Below are 14834 nucleotides of genomic sequence, written 5' to 3'. Positions count from 1 at the left end.
TCACAGATATTTGCTATCATCTTCCAGTTCCATAAGAAAATAAGCCAGTAACATGGACTTCAGAAGAAAACAGGATGGAGTGGTTTTTTTCTCTTTGTTAGCTGTTTTATATCTCTGTTTTGAGTTAGCACACAGTGGCTCTAATCAAAATCTGACTTTGTGCTGCAAAAGCCTTCAGTAAGAACATTTCTGCTATGTGCACACGTTTTACTTTATGTGAGGGATATGTGTTGAAGAAAGCAAGAAGCTAAATACAAGAACTTGACTCACTATATACTTAATTTCAGGATTTTCAGCCCAAACAGTCTACAAATAATTTCATCAGTGATTATCCTTGGGTTTTTTGACCAAAGCAAAGAGGCAGACCTCTATTTAGCCCCCCACCCATGATGCTGCTTTTGGTTCCTGCTGGCTGACTGCAGCTGTGAAGTACTAAAATTAAAGTATGGCTAGTGAGAGATTAATATCCAATCATCAGAGTGGTAAATGCACTCCCCAGATCAAGCCAGGAAAAAGTAGTAACTGGTAATTCCCATCTTATATTTAAACGATTACCTTCAGTAGGGGACGTGCTCTGTCTGTTTTTGCAAAGCCACAGCCACATTGCATTTTGTGGTTTTCTGTAATCCCATGCATTAAGTGATTTTCAACTTGTACTGCACAGCCAGAGAAATGCACAGTGGAGCAGAAGGAAAAAGGAAATTTAAATACTACGTAATCTACAGCAAATCTTCATTTCCAGGAGAACAGATAACTACAGATACAGGAATCCTATGTCATGGTTAAAAAAAAATCAGATATTGAACCAAGAATTCTGTAAGAACACCTTGCTTATCTGGATTGACCATTTGCTTAGTATATTTCTATCAGCAGCAAATAAGACAGAAGTATTTTTATTGCTAAAGGTGATCTCCAGTACCCAACCCTTAAATGCTTGGTGCAGAATCCACACCCCCATTAAGCCCTCAGCATGATCCACTACACAGAGGAAAGAACAAGATGGGCATTTCACGATGTAATAGGAAACTTAGTTTGCTGAGGCGGGAGCTGGCAAACTAGTCCCTAGGAAGTACAAAAGCTAGCATGCTATTTAATTAGGAGACTGGGAGTATCAATTTTGATGTTTCTAATTTATTTTGTGCATTTAGAGCTTGCTTGGTTTTAAGCAATTTCAAAAGGGGGAAAAAATCTGAGAGGAAGCTTGTAGTCTTTTAATAAAGAAAATACAAATGCTTATCAGCTGCTGGTTACAGGTATTTGTCACTTTAAGATGATAAGCAAGTATTCTATGAAATAAAGCATTTAGCTTTCAAAGGGGGAAAACAGGATTCCATTTCATCTCAGTCAGAGCTCTCATCCTAGCACTCATGGTGGGCTGGTTTTCATGTGAAGGGCTCTAAAATACCGTTTCAAATAGAAAATAGACCAGAGAATATGGTATTAGAGTACTCACAAAATCCTTGATCGAGACCTGTAATGATCTTCAGAATGTCCTGTACCTATGTTTGGTATATTTATGATATCAACAAAATGAGTTTCCATAACCCTTTCTGTCTGAGCATGTCTTGCTCTGTAGGAGTTAAATATTTGTCCTGTTTTCTTAGAAGCAAATGTTGACCTTTGATACAAGTCAGAGAGGGTGGCTGGGGAAATGCATTTGCTGAAATGAGAAAGAAGCTCATTGTCTACAAATCAAAATGGAAAGAGATCCAACAGGTGTACATACTGAGTTTCACTTACTGGCTGCACAGATCTGGTTCAAAATGTGAAGGAAACCAAATTCTGCTTTTTTGTTACAATTTCCTCCTTTTCAAATTTGTATTACCCAGTACACAATACATTTATGAGCCTAATACATTAAAGGAAAAAAAAATTCAAGAGTCTTGCTCAGGTTCCAAGCAATTTTCACACCCATTTTAAAAATGTAATTAGGCTATTAGTAATGGCAAATCTGTTCTTGATACTAGCAAAGACATAACCAGTTGCCCTTTAAAGCACATTTATTTTGACTCACATCAACGTGATATGCGATTGCTGCAAAAAGCTGGATGAGTATGGACTGGAGCATGCTTTGAAGGTTCAGTGATGCTGGCAGTCTGGAATCTCTCATGAGTCTTGAGGAATTCCATGAAAAGCAGAACAGTTTCATTACTAAACAGTCAAGTGCAGCCGGACTATATTAAAACATTCATACCTGTGAAGTAACAGGTTTGAAGTCCTTTAGGGTACAGGAAAGAATCCAGCTACACAGGGGACTAACAACTGAGCTATTGAATAAAAAGGGGCAGGGGGAGAAAGAGGCACAAACCAGAACACTATCTCCCCATGTTCTCATTCCTGTCTCTTCTCTAACCTGAAAGTAAAAATTGGACTTTATTTTTGGGGAAGAGACATTTGAAATACTTCTCCATCAGTGCTTCAGATATTAAGGCAAAGATGCAGGATCTACAGAGTGGAGGCAAGTTCCTTATCTTCTCTGAGGTGCCAACTCAAAACACATCCCTTTCTTCAGCATTTCTCTTGATTGCTTCAGGCTCCTTGCTGTGAAAACCCTATAGTGAAACATCCCCAGCAGATCACAGCATCTGCTCGAAACCTGCAGAATCTTAACAGGCAATCCAAGCCAAATTCCCATCATTGATTTGTCCCCAAATCCTCAAACATGTAGTTACCTCACTGTCTAAAACTCAGGAATCCTGCCACACTGTGGAAATTGTAACATGGATTTCCATCCACGAAATTGCCTTTCTTAGGGGAGCTTGTTCCATCATCTGGAGCTAGTTATGCCTGGTCAGGCCAAGCACACAGCCCAAACTTTCCTCGTTAACATGCTCCCACGAGTACTTGGGTCCTGGGCTCAGATCTCAGTCTCTGCTGGATTTAGAGACAAGAGTATCCTAACCAACAGTACATGAAATTCTCAGTCATAGATATATCTGTATGGTTTTGCTCTCATAGATGTTGAATTTTAAGAATCATCTGCCAAAGCAGGGACTCTGTCAGTTTCTAATTTCTAAAGATAAAACCCTCCCCAATGAGTTATCTAATTACTTGAATAGTCACCGGCATGAAGTGGAGACCCAGTTCCAAATCTTCTGATCAGCTCAAATATGCCCAACCATAAAGAAAGATATAGACATATCCACACACAAGTCTTACCAGGATGCTGATGTACTCTGACACCTAGTCAGTTAAGGACATCCCATTTGGGAGTATGATTCATCATGTCCTTCCAAGATTTCAACTAGATTCTGTGTAAAGAACCAGGTCAGCAGCTTTGCACAGGTCCAGGATAAGGGCATGCGCAGATGCATGTGTAGGTAGTTGATTCCTTGAGCGGTGAGAATACTCCTAAATGCATTTAAAAACCTGAATCAGTGTCAGTGAATGAGGGCTAGAAGGTCTCAGTAAGTTAAAGCTTCTTCTGTAAAAACACCATTAAAATTGAAGTATCCTTGGATAGCGAAGAACTGAGTAGAGATGAAAAAATAAAAATTATCCTCTCACTAGTTATTATCCTTTCCAAGCTGCTTAAAGACACTGGTCTCATGTTGGGGAACTTGTATTTTGCAACTTTAGATGCACCTGTTCCGCAAATAAATAAACATTATAACTTTCAAGTAATTAATTTCCATACCAGTTAGAAAAAATTAACTCCAAAGAAAATAATCTTCAGCTTCATTCCAAAAGAATTATAGTTCTATTCTCAGCACAATATTTACCTTTACATACTAATTTCACTAATCTCCATTCAGTGGGTGATTAGGACAGTAAAGAACCTGCCAGGGATTTCTCTGTGGTTGCACACCAAATATGTCTGTCTGAAGTGAATGGCAGGAATGTTAATGCCAGTTTTAAATGGGCAAGTCCTTAAATGATTCAAGTGCAATGCCTGCTTCAGTGAAAGCTTTGTTTGCAAAAAGGTCAGGAACATTTCTTATACATTGACCATCATTTATGTTTTGGTCTTCTAACCAATGCCTGCAAATTGGCAGGCCCACCCCATACAGTTCCGAAAATGTCCTTTTCTGTCCTTAGGGCATCTTCCAGTGGGAGCTCTCTTCCTGCTGTCACCACCTTTTTCACAGCCTGTATCACACTGACTGGACCCTCTGTGTACTGATTCAGCCAGGCTCGGGCTTCTTCTAAGGCCCTGGTTTCATCTGAAGATGACAGGGTCTGCTCTGATAATCCCAGGCGCAAAGCTTTCTCAGGGTCCACCCGGGCAGTCCCGCTCAGCAGCTGCAGGGCTGCCCCACTGCCCACGATCCGCACCAGCCGGGCAGCGCCTCCCCAGCCTGGCACGAGACCCATGTGCTTGTGGACAAACCGAATTTCACTTCCAGGGGTCATCAACCTGCCAATGAAGAACAAACACACAGAGGTCAATCCATGCATTGACATTCATTGGCATTCATTTGCAGCTCGACAGCACTTAACTTTCTATTTTCTCCTCTCCTCTGCTTCCAAAGGCTGATACAACTTGACAGCCTGCCGATTACAGCCAGAGCTGGAGTATCTTCATTTTTACATCACACAGTGCCTTAACTGCAGCATTTGGCCCTTCTCAAAATTAGATACATAGGCTACTACAAGTAAAGGTGCTTAGTGCCCACACTGATACCTGTAGTCAGTTCTAAAAAGTGTTGAAAACAGAACTGCAGACATTTATACACAGTGTCAAAACTCCTTGCTAATTCATGCCTAAAACAACAGGGTATTGGGTAAAAACTAATCAAACTAACGTACAAAACATTTCTCAAGAGGATGAATTGTGATCTTAGTACTGATGTGCACTGGGGGAGGTTCTGTCTGCAACCTGGTGCTTGATTACAGCACAGGTGGGACTTTTTTGTTCCATATTTTTGAGGATCCATGTAAGTTTGATTTCTAACTGCTCACTACACCAAGGGAAATCGGGATGTATGCTCAACTTATGGCTCACAATTTATAATAGAATTGCTTTCTATTTATGCTTGCAATGTGTAATAAAATTGCTCCTCTCCTCAAAGTAAGTCACATTCTTCCTTTCAAAGATTTCCCATCTTTGCTTCTTTTCTACAGCTTCTCACCTCCTTTCCTTAAGAACTCACCCTAGGGTGATTAAGCTATAACCCTGGAGGAGCTCTGCTCCAGCAGATTGTTCTTCTTCACATAGTGGTCACACTGACACACATTAGATTAGTGGAAAAAACTTCTAGAAATAGAAACATACAGAAAAGATGTACAGAAACAGACTAGTACTTGCTCTCTCTCAAGGCGATGTTCTGCAGTGTGATTGCTTGCTGATGTTTGTAAGACAAAGGACGGAAATCGCACTTGTGAAGTCAATTAGCTTCTACTTCAAGCACTAATTGGCTTTCTGAAGACAAATCTTGTAATACTGAGATCTACACACAAGTCTGTTTCCTAACAATGGAGTTTTCCATAGTGAAAATACCAACAGGAACAGCTTTGAAAGGGTAAAGAAAAGGAAAACCTTTAAAAATGCAACTACTTCTAGGACTCGCTGTTCTCAAATCTGCTTAGTTATTGTTAATTGTAAGTTTGCTTGGTTGCTTTTTTTTTAACCAGAGCACCATCAGCATTCATGCCACACTGTACAGCATCAGAACTGAAGAGCTTACGCTTTATCCCAGATGCAGCACAATGCACAAAGGCAACAGCTGACCAGCCAGATTGCATAAAAGCCTTTTTGTAGAGATAGCAGAGGAAGGTTGTGTGACAAAAGGAAGAGAGCAGAGTATTGCGGGGGGGGGTTGGGGGGGGAAGGCTTTTAGCTAACATTATCAAGTGCTTCCCAGCTAACCCAGCAAATCCCAGAGAGCTCGGGTCTCTCCTCTTCAAAAAGAAAATTCTGCAAGTATTCCAAAACTCCTTTACTGGCTCAGCTTACTCTTTAATTTGCTGACACCCAGTGTCCCACTGGGAAAACAATAGTGAAAACATTATTAAGGGTTTAATTCTAGCTGTGCCGAGTGATGTGAGACATTAAAAAAGAAGTGGTCATAAGCAGCTGGGCATCTGATGCTAGACAACCTGTAGGCAGTCTCATGCGACAGCCACTGCAGGTCAGTGAGGTAATGTTGTGGTTGTATGTTGAATCTGAGACTGTCCCAGACACCTGGGACAGGCAATTCTGTGAACATCCTGAGGGCAGTGTAAGGACTCATCTGGGGAGTCAGGTCAATGTCCTCTGAAGTTGGCATGGAAAGTCAAATTTTACACTAGAAGCACAGCCGATCCATCAGCACCAACAAGAAAAAGAGTTGAAAACATTCAGTATGTGGGAAAGGCTCTGTTGCCCTGCAGAGTCTTTACTTCCCTCTAAGTAAATGGAACCAAATGCAATGCGAGGAAAATAAATGACTGACAGCTTAATCCACAGAGAGACTGCAAGGCAACAGCTTCTAGGATCTCGTTGGGATTCACCTCTCCCTACAATGCTCCTTTGAACATGCTCCACAGAAAATACTGAGATAAGCGGTGGTCAGTGGAAGGTGTAACTGTAGTCTTGGACTGCCTTCAGGCTTAAGAAAGGTATCTGTGGTTTTTCAGACTCTTCAACTGTGAATCCTCTCCTGAAGTCGCACCGTTTCTTACAGAAACCACCCATCACACTCTCTGTTAGTATACTTAGTATACCACTCACTTTTTACTGTCACCACCTGCGTCTCCTAGAACGCTTCCATCAACTCTGTCTCTGTACAATCCTAAACATCCACTGGTCAGATTATGTGACCAATACATCTGTTCTAGAACAAGCAGCAGTTCTGAGTATCGAGGCCATGTTGCTGAGAACACAGCTGCATTGGGCAGGACACATCTCCAGAATGAAGGACCACCGCCTCCCTAAGATCTTGCTTTATGGTGAACTTGCCGCTGGCTGCCACAAGAGGAGCCCTGAAGAGGAAATACAAGGACTCCCTGAAACAACATCTCAGCCTTGGCCATATTGATCTTCATCACTGGTCTATTCTGGCCTCTACTCAGGAGGCCTGGAGACACACTATCCATAACGCTGCTGCTTCTTTTGAGAATGCATGCAGGATCACTCTAGAGGATAAAAGACAATGCAGAAAGAATCGTGTCTTGCTGATACCATCCAAGGAGTCTTTCTGCTGTGCCTTTTGCAACCGGACCTGTCTATCTTGCATTGGCCTCTTTAGCCACCAGCACGCTTGTAGCAAATGTCGGTAGAGTCCTTCCCAAATCTTCGTTCACGAAGCCCAGCCATGATCCATTCACTTCCAGTCCCCATGCCCAAGGAAGCAGTGGAGACCTGAGCTCATGTCTGAAGAGGTGTATGCAGTTGCCAAGCCAGCCCGGGATCAGCCTCTGAACATCACCAGCTGCCACCTCGCATAAATATTTCCCTTTTTATTGTATGAGAGGAGTTGAATCTACCTTCTGAGACATGACAGATCTGATCTCCCATTAAAAGAATTTATGTAAGAAAAGCACATCAAGCATTACTAAACATAAAGAGGCAGACATCAAAAAGCTGGAAAGACCAAAGTGCTATTCCCTAGCTGTTTATACTTTATTCACCTATTACTGGCCCTGCCTGAGACAGAACAGTAGATGAAAACAAAATTAACCCTGAATTGACTCAGTATATCTGTTCTTGTCTTCCAGGTCAAAGGAATTAAAATCTGTGTCTCCTGTATTGCAGGGGAAGGTCATATCACTAGACTCCTAGACACGTGTCTTTGCTGCCCTAATAAAGAAAATTTGTTGCATGACAGTACTGAAAAAATATTTATTCAATGTAATTAATGTCAAAGTGACTGAAGGCCTTACATGCACATCCTTCAGAAATGTGAAGGGTAGCAAAATTCTCACAACTTAATTTGGAAATAAGAGGTTAGGGTAACATAAGCACCAAAGTACAGCTGAAACCTTCTTTTAGAACATTTTATTCCATGTTACAAGCACTACAACCCCCCTAGGAAGAAAGCACAGCCACCATGGGCCACATCCAATTTTGTATTAGTCATCTAAAGCAAATGAGCTACAGCAAATGTTCCTCCTGTACATTTTAAAATGTTCTCATCTGCACTAAATCTTATAAATCCTCCCTCTTTGATCTGAGGATTCCTTCATTCTGTGACATCTCATTGTACCCACAAACTACCAACTGTCGTGCCACATCTCATCACATCACTGGCAGAGCACGAGAAGAAGACCTTGTCATTAACAAGGCAACCTAACAAATCCCATCCTTATAAAGGTACACTTGCTTCTCCAAAGGCAGTGCTTGCTGTGACCTAACAGCTATGCTTTCCTTGGCTTTTTACGAACACTCATGTTACTGAGCTGTTCCAATAGGTACAATCAGTTCCTTGGGCAGAATTAAGATTATATTAATACCTGTGCTGGCCCTTACCTTATAATTTCCTGGACTTTGAGTTATATTCATCTTTCTGACAAGGCAAAGGCACTAATCAAGTTTACTAGGGAGGGACAAATACCACCCTCTATTTTAGGCATTTTAAAAGCTCCTACAACTATGCTGTTAAAACCCATGATAGAAAAAAAGATGCCTAAAACACTAAATGTGTTGTCAGCAACCTGGATTTTGTTCCCATTCCCTGTTTGACTCCCAGTGTCATGTAAGGACACAGCTCCTGACTTCTGATCTCCTTTTAGCTGGCATGAGATGGCACACCACAGAGGGAGGCAGCTGGCATCGTGCAGTGCTGCAGCACCTGGTTCTCAGCTATGGTTATACTGAGAGAGGGCAGCCAGAACTGCAGGAGATGACTTTTATCTTCCCCCCAAATACTTTGGCATCCTGCTCTCAAACCACCAATCAATATAAATAATAAACAGAGCGTATGTGTTCCGGTCACAGTAAGTTCCCTCACCAAATCTGCTACCTTCTTCTATAAATTTCAGTAACACCTACCTACAATATGATTGAACCAACACAAAGTGCAAAATTCTCCAAAAACGAGAGTCAAAGGCCTTGAGATACAATTAAAAGACATCCATAATTTTAGCATGCTGTAGACAAGAGTTATAGAAATAATAAGAAATCTTCAAGTAGAACTAGATATTTTATAAAACATAGATACAGAACACGCAGACACAGGAAGACCAATGACTATGGTCAATCACACACTTATTTTGGCTCTTATTACTCAGTGAAGACAGCAAGAATGCAGTATTGATATCGAAGGCGTTCAACCAAGCATCCAGACCACACGTGGAACTATTTTAGGCACAGGAAAAGAGAGATATTGCAAAAAAAGAAAACCACCAAAAAAATGGTAACAGAAAGAAGGTTATCAAAAGTCAAACACTTGCTTTAAACAGGAAAGAACAGAACAGCAAAGTTGATGTGCAATGCCACCATACACTTTGCCCAACATGTATGTGTTTCTAACACATTCATCAATATGGCATCAGCTTAAATTAACTCTTGTTAAATTAAGTAACAGCAGTGTTATGCTGACACGTGGCCAAAACAGCTTTTTAAAATACACACTGCTGGGGAGTGCAAGTTCAAGAATTTGTTAAGAGGTCAGGTATGACATTATCTGTGGACAGTGTTTATCATGCAAATGGAACTTTGCTAGGTGGACATGAACATTTGATGATCTTGCTGGCAAAGTGGACAAAAGCTCACGTGTAACTAGTTTAGGATTTTGTAACTTTGCTTGGTGAGTGCTACCAGGACAATTCACAGCAGCTGCAGCTCTCAAATGCATGCTGGCCCTTCAGGGAGCAAGAAAGTCAGTCCATTGTCCACTTCTTCCCTGTTTTCCAAGTGCGCCTTCTCAACACTAAAACTACAATCCCTGTCCCATCACTTCACGAGCAAATTGCATCTCATAGTCTCATTCCATTTTTCTTACACTTCCTCAGCATCCCAGGGGACATAGAAGATCTCAGAATTGGTGGTGGCTTCTTGAAGCAAGTGACTGTGACTCAGGCAGCAGACAGAGTTACACAGGTAATAAATATTATCTGATCTCTCTTCTCTTGCTGATGCAGGCAAAATCCACCAAAAATAAAGTGTTTCTCTTACACACAAAGTGCTGCTGAACACATGAAGTAGATGGGATGTTTTAGTCAACTAAACTGTTACAGTAAGTTAAAACAAAGCAAGGGAGAGATGTGATTGTTGAATTTGTAGTGTCAGAGCAAAAAATAAGCTACCCATTCCTTTTTCTGTACAACAAAAGCACTGATTTCTGATTAAACAGAAGTCCTTTATTTTAGGTTGGCTCAGTGCACCACATAAACTGAGTTATATTTTCTAGGCAGTATACTAAGCTTTGTAAAAAAAACAAAGGAAAAAAAAGGCAGCTTTAAAGTGGATGGGTGAAATGCAGTAACTGTTCAGATAAGGTAGAAGTGGGTAGCTGGATTTGAAAGCAATTCCATAAGAGAGAGATGTCACCTTTGCTGCAAATGCAGCCAGACAATTCTGTAGCTTCAGTTCCTTGGCTCAGGCAGGGATGCTTAGGGATCATGCCATAGGCAAGTGGCAGACCTGAAAGCTGGACCACAAGGAGCAATTAATTGGGACTGCAAATGCTGTTAGCCTGAAGCTTGGCCAAGGACCGTGACATAAGCAGTCAAGCACTGTTGCAACTTCATTCTATCTTGTATGGTTCATGTAGCACATACTGAGGGGTTTGGAATCCTCCTGGCTTGCTGTCTTCTCCCTATTTTCTTTAGCATGACATGCGGACCTAACAAAGTTTAAACTTGTACCAAGCACTCAATCCACCTCTGATATCTGAGTTCCAAATCTTAGAGTAAGAAAGATATACCAGATATCATGTACCTTCCCATTTAGTACATCTAAACCTTATTCTCGCCACCATGGATGGACAGATTTTAAAGCACGTATAAGAAACTACAGAACTTCCTTAGCATTAACATACAAATTCTTGAGGCCTTAGCAAGTTGCTGCAAAACTCATCTCTATCTTCTCCAGAATCTTTTAACAACAAAAGTAATTCCTAAGTATAGTCTTGAGAACACAATCTGAATATGAACCACCACCTTGACATTTTCACAAAGCCACAGAGAGCCTGAAATGAAGAGTACTCAGTAAAGTTAATGCTGCAGTTTGTGCCTGCAGAGACCTAACCTGGAAACCTAAATACTGATAGTTAATTACATGACAACATTGTGTTCTAGTACTGATAACTTGTCCTGTGTAAGCCTTGTTCAGTATTCCAATACACAAGCCTTTCATAGTTATTACAGAAACTCACCTTAAAACAACACCTGCATGAACCAGTCATTTTTGAAATAAAAATGAATTTTGAACAGCAAGGTACTGTGGGAAGAATATTCTGCAGAAGAAATATGCAGTACTACACTAAAATAATTTAGCCAGTCAGCAAAGTTGCTGATTAGCAGCTTCTAGTCCTTACTTCAATTTTCGTGACATATGCTTTTAGAATTAGACCCCCAAGAATAAGATAGTCCCCTCCAAAAGGCAACCTGGGACTAATTTATCCATCTCTGCCTATCCAGTGCAGTGTCTCAGCAGTGTCTTTTATCACTGCACTATCAAATAATTATCTAGATACACTGTAAAGGGATTATCTAGACAAAATAGCTAAAGATTTTTCTGAAATTCAGCTTACAACACACTCTCTACCACCAAAAAACACACCCTAGTTCTCTGAAACTATTGACAAGTGGATTCATCCTGAGAAAAGTTAGTCATAATTTCACTTTTCTCTCAATCTCACTTGAGTAATTGGATAAGCTTTAAAGGACCAAAAAGCCCCAATTAAACATTTAATCAATAATTTGCTGCTAATTCTATTTAGCAGACTTTTGAACTGGAGTAATGCACTGAATATTGGCAAGCCACAATTTTTCCATGCTTTCCCAGCACAGCTTGCTAGTATTAATTCTCCCTGCACCTCTCCTGTATCTTCTCTCTCATAGTGAGCTTCTCATGTTTCTGCCCTATGCAGAGAAATAATAAGGCAATTGGATATTGCAGCAATTGCTGCTTCAGAGCTGTGAAAACACAAAAGTGAGACTTCCAAAGTGAAAATACTGTAAAACCAATAAAACTAGAGATTTGTGCTACATGCTTGTGGTCATAGCCTGCAGACTGGTATCATAAAAGCAAACCTCCCCAAATCTTCACTCCTTCTGAAAATCCTTTAGTCACAGATATTCACTTGACAGATGACAGAACGGAAACTACTAAAGAACATAAAGAATATAAAAATGAAGACAAAATGGTTTAGTTTGGGGAAACTGTGTATTGTGCTTATCTTAGATACATTTGCTCAAAGCTGCTCTGCAATCCCAAATTTCCATAGGCTAAGAGAATACTGTGCACATTCATGATCTTTTCTGTTTATCTGCTTTACTCTGTAACCTTTTCTACAGGAATGCAACGGAAAGAAGTAGGTCCAGATACTATTTTAATAAGCCCATCAGAAAGTCACCCCTCTCAAATCCTTTCAGTGATTAAAAAAAAACCAAACCAACAATTCAGTTCACAAAACAATATACCTTTTTTACTTGAAGTTTAAATAAATTAAAATGAAACTCAAGAACCAAAATAAAAAAAATCCTACCAAGCCTTCGAAGTACAGAGTGTTCTAGCATGCTCTAAAACTCAGTGTCAAAGAAGTAGGCTTGATGCCAGCCTAAGAAATTTCAACAAAACAAGAGCTTGCTTTTCTCACAGCTCTTTTCAAATTGTCTTACAGATTATATGGACATTTATTTATAGTTACTGAATTATTTTGTAACACTCTTAGTGCATCAGTTTTCCCCCCACTTGCCACAAAAGCTAAGAATCAAACTTTACATAAAGCAGCCTAGAAAAATACCTCTTGTCTCCCTAGCACATGTTGCCTTTAGCCCCTACCTTTGCTGACCTCTAGTCAGATTTTGCAATGCATTTTATGGAACCCTAAGGATCAGGGTCAAAATCAGATCAAATAAATAGACTCCTAATTACAGATGTCTTTTTTTGAACAAGAGTTAACACTCTTCTGAGTTGGCTGGGAAACCCCAGGGCACTTCCCAGAGGGGAACAGAGGGACCTAAACAATGAAAGATGCATTCTTCAGATGAGACCTTAAACTAGCTATTTATAATGCCACTCTATTATGCTTTCTCACATCACCCAGAGTCAAATGAAATGCAGAAAGAAAAATTACAAAGTCATACTTTCATCCGAAGACACAAAACATTTGGTCGATGCTAAAATTCTGCAAAATGGAGTTCTGGATCTAAAAAATGGAAGATGTAGTAACGAGAAGAGTTAGAGGCAGAGCTGGAACACAGGGATATCAGAGCAGAAATTGCTAAACAGACATAAGCCATTTTAGGAAGAATATGGTCTCCAAGATCAAACAGGAACTTAAGGTATGGATAACTCCAACATCTACTGCCAAATATTGCGATATTCAATGGAAGATGAGCTTCCAAAAGCAACAGACTCAAGTCAAAGAGGATGCAAGATTACCAATTCCAAAGAAAGCCATTCCAGGGAAAACCCACAAAAATAATATTGTTACTAGAAGAAGATCCCTTGGATAACGGGAGTTAAATAATAATAGGCAGATACAGAAAATTTTATGCCCTAAAAAAAAAAAGCATCTCATCCGTAAAAAAGTCTGCACTGAGAAAAATTAAGCACAGGCCTATCAGCATCACAAAGCAGCTCAGTAAAGCAGGAGAGCACACTCTCTGGGATTTGGCAAGACCCAGAATAAAACTGGTCTAGACATGGCTGCGTTAAGAACAAGAAGAGAAGTGAAAAAGGTTTTATTTCTTAAGCATTTACCTGATCAAATGAGAGGGGCTAAAAGAGGGCCAGAAAGATTGTTCATTTGAGAGAGCAATTACAGAACGCAAGAGACATGGGGAAAGAAGCTGGTGCTAATACCCTGCAAGGGGAGTAGGGCAGCCTCAAACAAAAGACAAGGTAGGTAAGGCCCCTCAAAAGTCTCCTGCAGGTGATGTCTACTGTCATACTGGCTGCTATCCACACAGACTTCCAACCTCATTCTGGATCAGAATCTCCCAGAGTCAGGCACAGATGGAGGCTCACCAGCAGACCTGGATCAGGGGTTTTAAAGCTAGTTTTTTACCTCAGGCTTGACACTTTCTCACCCATGGCTTCACAGAAGTCAGAGAGAAAAAAGCATGCTATAAAAAGCTACATTTCTTATAAAAGGGATAAATGAAGCTGAATATTAGAAATTGCAGGAAGACATTTTTTGTAGCAGGAATGAAAAATTGAATTAGATGGCAGATCACAGGGCAAGAAATAGGGACCCAAAAAAGCATGACTGATTAAAACTCCACGAGCAGTATTAAAAGAAGTAAGATAAGCCTTTTTATTTTATTTGTTGTTTTTTTTTTAACTCTCCACAGTCATTTTTCAATAAACTGTCAGGAAAGAAAATTATTGGGCCAAACTGCAAAGCGAATCTGCCCCATTTCCCAGGATACTTCTTTAGGTCCGCATGCAATGCTTTCAAGGGGTTCCCGTAGCCCAAGGTACTGTCCCTGCTGTGATGGGCTGTGTGTGCTGGTGGGTGAGCTTTGGAGATGGGGAGAGAGCTGGCCAGGGGGCTCGTGCAACCCTCCATCTTTCACCACCACCTCGCAAGTTGGTGTGTGCTGCACACACATAGAGTGGCCCCTCTGCAAGCTGTGATGCGATGTAAAGGCTGTGTGAGCACACAACATTTCCTCATCCCAACTTGTGCCTAAGCATTCAAGTGAGCTGAATAGTTCCAGAAAACATAGCAAAATTAACTTAAAAGGCCTTTCCCAAGAGAGACAAATTTTTTACAGTTATATAGATAGCAGTAAAAGAG

General features: G+C 40.5%; 1 protein-coding gene across 7 annotated transcripts in view; it reads right to left on the bottom strand.

Annotated features, from left to right (window-relative positions):
• Nucleotides 1–685: 685 nt before the first annotated feature.
• Nucleotides 686–14834, bottom strand: part of ECHDC1 (ethylmalonyl-CoA decarboxylase 1) — a 46609-nt gene continuing 32460 nt past the window's right edge. For all 7 annotated transcript variants that reach the window (XM_027691676.1, XM_027691650.1, XM_027691660.1 and 4 more), the window contains one exon: nt 686–4357. In XM_027691676.1, coding sequence (XP_027547477.1) covers nt 3952–4357 — 406 coding nt within the window. In that variant the 3' untranslated portion in view covers nt 686–3951. The remainder of the gene's footprint in view (nt 4358–14834) is intronic.

This window comes from Neopelma chrysocephalum, unplaced genomic scaffold, assembly GCF_003984885.1.
Source record: "Neopelma chrysocephalum unplaced genomic scaffold, ASM398488v2 Primary Assembly neopelma1_23, whole genome shotgun sequence".
NCBI lineage: Eukaryota > Metazoa > Chordata > Aves > Passeriformes > Pipridae > Neopelma > Neopelma chrysocephalum.
Note: the sequence above shows the minus strand (reverse complement) of the source record. Positions and strands in the feature narration are given on the sequence as shown.